Source organism: Haliotis rubra, unplaced genomic scaffold, assembly GCF_003918875.1.
Source record: "Haliotis rubra isolate DU_JTF1 unplaced genomic scaffold, ASM391887v1 Scf54, whole genome shotgun sequence".
NCBI classification, from domain to species: domain Eukaryota; kingdom Metazoa; phylum Mollusca; class Gastropoda; order Lepetellida; family Haliotidae; genus Haliotis; species Haliotis rubra.
In genome coordinates this window covers 1,722,093-1,726,563 of record NW_025767235.1, presented here as the reverse complement: position 1 = coordinate 1,726,563, position 4,471 = coordinate 1,722,093, and the positions used below count along the sequence as shown (strand labels likewise).

The 4,471-nt window shown below is 39.3% G+C and overlaps 1 protein-coding gene across 1 annotated transcript; it reads left to right on the top strand.

The window, feature by feature from the left end:
* The first annotated feature begins 2,845 nt into the window (after positions 1 to 2,845).
* On the top strand, positions 2,846 to 3,892 carry LOC124253352. Its single transcript, XM_046687103.1, has 2 exons — positions 2,846 to 2,968; positions 3,281 to 3,892. The coding sequence occupies exons 1-2, from the start codon at positions 2,846 to 2,848 to the stop codon at positions 3,890 to 3,892; spliced, it is 735 nt and encodes a 244-aa protein (XP_046543059.1).
* Positions 3,893 to 4,471: the final 579 nt, after the last annotated feature.

Sequence of the window (4,471 nt, the reverse complement as noted above, 5' to 3'; positions counted from 1 at the left end):
CTCGTCTTCAATACCTAAATTACAATATGGACATTAACGTTGAGACTTATCTATTCCTAACCACCTAACTTCATTATATTTTAATCTTAATAGACCACATCTGAACTTAACCAATATATTTCTAAGTCGTTTGTCAATAATGCAATCTATATATTTCTCAGGAGCTTAAATGCTTTTATATTCATGATAAATACAATATCTGGAGCTATTATTCAGAGTACAAGTCCAAGATTGGAAGAACATATTAAGAGCAACATTTTTAAAGGCATTAATAAAGGAGGATATATCTCCTACAGATTGAAACATCCATACATAACCAAAACCATGTGAGAATAAGATATTACGTATATATGATGCATAAGAAGTGTAACCACAGTTAAAATAATATAACTGCATTTTATGTACCTTAAGTGGGATCCGATTGTCATGCATATCTAAAACTCGTAGCCAATTTCTTAATGTTTAAGACATTGCGTTAATATAACGCGGATACCTGCCGCATTCCCCATATACAATTGCATTCGGGGTTTGAGGGTTGACATTTAAAAATCTTTTACATGCAATTAAATGAACTTTTTCTAAAATTTAGCAAATGTGTGCATACTCCATATTTCTGTCCCATATAATGAGATTGGTTGTATTTGCGTGTCGAATATTTTAAAGAAAACATTACGGTTTACCATTCCGACTTTACTGAGATTAATAATAACTTCCATTAATGCATGTTTACCTCTCGTCGCTAAATCAGCAATACAGCTTATCATTTATGATTTAAAGAAAATAATACACCAAGGTATTTATAAATATTTACTACTGCAACTCTGTTTTCATTTAAAAACCACTGTTCACTGCTTAGCTAAGCGTCCATCCCTTCGAAAAACAACAATATTGGTTTTATCAAGATTCACCATTATACCGAAATGTTCTGTAAAATCACGTTAAATGTTCAGTTGGTTTTGTAATCCAGGAACAGTATCCGATACAAGTACAACATCGTCTGCAAACATGAGAAGTAGAATTTCTAACAAATCAGGAAAAAGTTGTATACCGTATTTACTATGTTTTGACAGTTCATCTGACAGTGAGAGGACCTAAATGTCCTTGGGACCACTTTACTGATGACTCGACCTGTTTTTCAATGCATATCAATGGAGGACTTTAAACATTTGGGGATTGTCAAAGAAGTGTATTTTGTGTATTTCTTCATTATGTTATACCAAACCAAATTAGAACACAAGAATTTGAAAGATAATTGTGAGTGGGATAAGGGATGCATGTTATACTGGGTTTAAGAATCCATCCACACTTTCCACTTAGATGCGTGACTGCCATAGTCCGACAGTCCGACAGTGAATTTCATGCAGTTGGGCTCACAATCCTCACTGGTGCAAGTGTAAATGAAATGTTTGTGAAAGTCAATCTCGGTCGATATCTGGGATCAATCGTGGGACGGAAATAACCGGGATTACCGCAGTGGTAGTACGGACGTTGAGGCACCACATGTCGTGCACAGTTTGGACGTCCACGTCGCTGCATGGGCCATCATGTGGGATAAAACTGGTTTCACTCTTGGTAGGCGCCGCAATCTTAGAACCTTCTACTAGTTTAGGTAAACACCTGTCTCGTCAATTACATCACTAACATATGTGCCACAAACCGACCTATCCTTCTGCATGTTCTGATCACAAGGATTCGTGTTACCTTCTTAATAGAAATGTATGCACACTCTTTCATATCGATCTACTTGTATAGATGAGTAGTTGTTGCCGCTGAAGTGTGCTGTGTAGGATAGGATAGTCAACGAGTAAAACTTACTAGTTTAGTTCCGTTCTGACCCATGACATGAAGGTGAATAGGAGTCCAAAATATGCATAACCGTATGAAATGTTCAATAACTGATAAAAAAGAAAGCTGTTATACATAACTGTTATAAATATGACACTTTGACGAAGTTATGCAATTAAACATATTAAGGGAAATTTGAATTGACAGTAATGTCTGTGGTATGCTGACTGTCACGAAATTCTGTCATGATGGCAGTTACAACAGCTGCTAAGTTTCTCCAAGTACATATATATATGTCAAACAAACATGTCAAGCTTCTCGAGGTTACTACATCGACCCAAAAGGACTTTTTGCTATCTGAAAATGACAATATTTCCTGTGATATTATCGTGTACATATATATCAATACAGTTTGAATGAGTGACTTTCATGGATCAAGACGAAAGCACTATTCTGAATTTGTGTTAACAGTTAGAATGGGCCTTGCGTTTACAAAGACCCTACTCCAGTGTGTGGCAGAGGTCTTGTTTCCGCACCGCGGTGCGATCGCTCAATCAAACACTGACATTAGACGCAACACCTTTCTGTTTAGACACCCAGTATATTCTCACCAGGTCACTGCATAGCACTGGATATTGACGTTCTTGAGGCAACAATCAAGTCGTGTCAGGGATTTGGAATCCCGTGTTGCTTTCATTCTTGTCCACTCACTCATACAAAACATGGTCTCTCTGTATCTCTGTGTCTTTCTCACTCTTTCTCACTCTCACATACACCACCCACTCACTCATACAACACATGGTCTCTCTGTATCTCTGTGTCTTTCTCACTCTCTCTCACTCTCACATACACCACTCACTCACTCGCGTTTTGAGTCAAGTTGTGTTTCCTTTTTCATACAGGTCATATAATATCCCTACAAACGTAAACAATTAAGTGTCGAATTTCAGAATTGATGATTCCGTCAAATGATACATTGCCCGCGGACTTGTGATGGGCCTGACAACTGATAGTGATCAGCCGGATAGTTATGTCCGTATGGTGATTGTGCTGATAGAGAATGTATTATTTCTTGGTGCCTAGTGTTGTCTACGTGTATGATGATTTCTTGGTGCCTAGTGTTGTCTACGTGGATGATGATTTCTTGGTGCCTAGTGTTGTCTACGTGGATGATGATTTCTTGGTGCCTAGTGATGATTTTTCTTGGTGCCTAGTGTTGTCTACGTGGATGATGATTTCTTGGTGCCTAGTGTTGTCTACGTGGATGAGGATTTCTTGGTACCTAGTGTTGACTACATGTCTAGTGTTGTCTAAGTGTATGATGATTTCTTGGTGCCTAGTGTTGTCTACGTGGATGATGATTTCTTGGTGCCTAGTGTTGTCTACGTGGATGATGATTTCTTGGTGCCTAGTGTTGTCTACGTGGATGATGATTTCTTGGTGCCTAGTGTTGTCTACGTGTTCCTAGTGTTGTCTAGTGATTTTTGGTGCCTAGTGTGTGGATGATGATTTCTTGGTGCCTAGTGTTGTCTACGTGGATGATGATTTCTTGGTGCCTAGTGTTGTCTACGTGGATGATGATTTCTTGGTGCCTAGTGTTGTCTACGTGTATGATGATTTCTTGCCTAGTGTTGACTACATGTCTAGTGTTGTCTACGTGTATGATGATTTCTTGGTGCCTAGTGTTGTCTACGTGGATGATGATTTCTTGGTGCCTAGTGTTGTCTACGTGGATGATGATTTCTTGGTGCCTAGTGTTGTCTACGTGGATGATGATTTCTTGGTGCCTAGTGTTGTCTACGTGTGGATGATTTCTTGGAGTGTTTCTTGGTTTCTTGCCCTAGTGTTGTCTACGTGGATGATGATTTCTTGGTGCCTAGTGTTGTCTACTGATGATTTCTTGGTGTCTAGTGTTGTCTACGTGGATGATGATTTCTTGGTGCCTAGTGTTGTCTACGTGGATGATGATTTCTTGGTGCCTAGTGTTGTCTACGTGGATGATGATTTCTTGGTGCCTAGTGTTGTCTACGTGGATGATGATTTCTTGGTGCCTAGTGTTGTCTACGTGGATGATGATTTCTTGGTGCCTAGTGTTGTCTATGGATGATGATTTCTTGGTGCCTAGTGTTGTCTACGTGGATGATGATTTCTTGGTGCCTAGTGTTGTCTACGTGGATGATGATTTCTTGGTGCCTAGTGTTGTCTACGTGGATGATGATTTCTGTTGGTGCCTAGTGTTGTCTACGTAGATGATGATTTCTTGGTGCCTAGTGTTGTCTACGTGGATGATGATTTCTTGGTGCCTAGTGTTGTCTACGTGGATGATGATTTCTTGGTGCCTAGTGTTGTCTACGTGGATGATGATTTCTTGGTGCCTAGTGTTGTCTACGTGGATGATGATTTCTTGGTGCCTAGTGTTGTTTACGTGCCTAGTATTTTCTACGTGTCTCGTGTTGTCTACACGTATGCGCTTACTGTTGTCTACACGTATGTGCTTATTGTTGTCTTCACGTATGTGCTTACTGTTGTCTACACGTATGTGCTTATTGTTGTCTTCACGTATGATTTCTTGGTGTTTAGTGTTGTCTACATGTCTAGTGTTGTTTAAGTGTATGTGATTTCTTGCTGCCTAGTGTTGACTACATGTCTATTGTTGTCTAAGTGTATGATGATTTCTTGGTGCCTA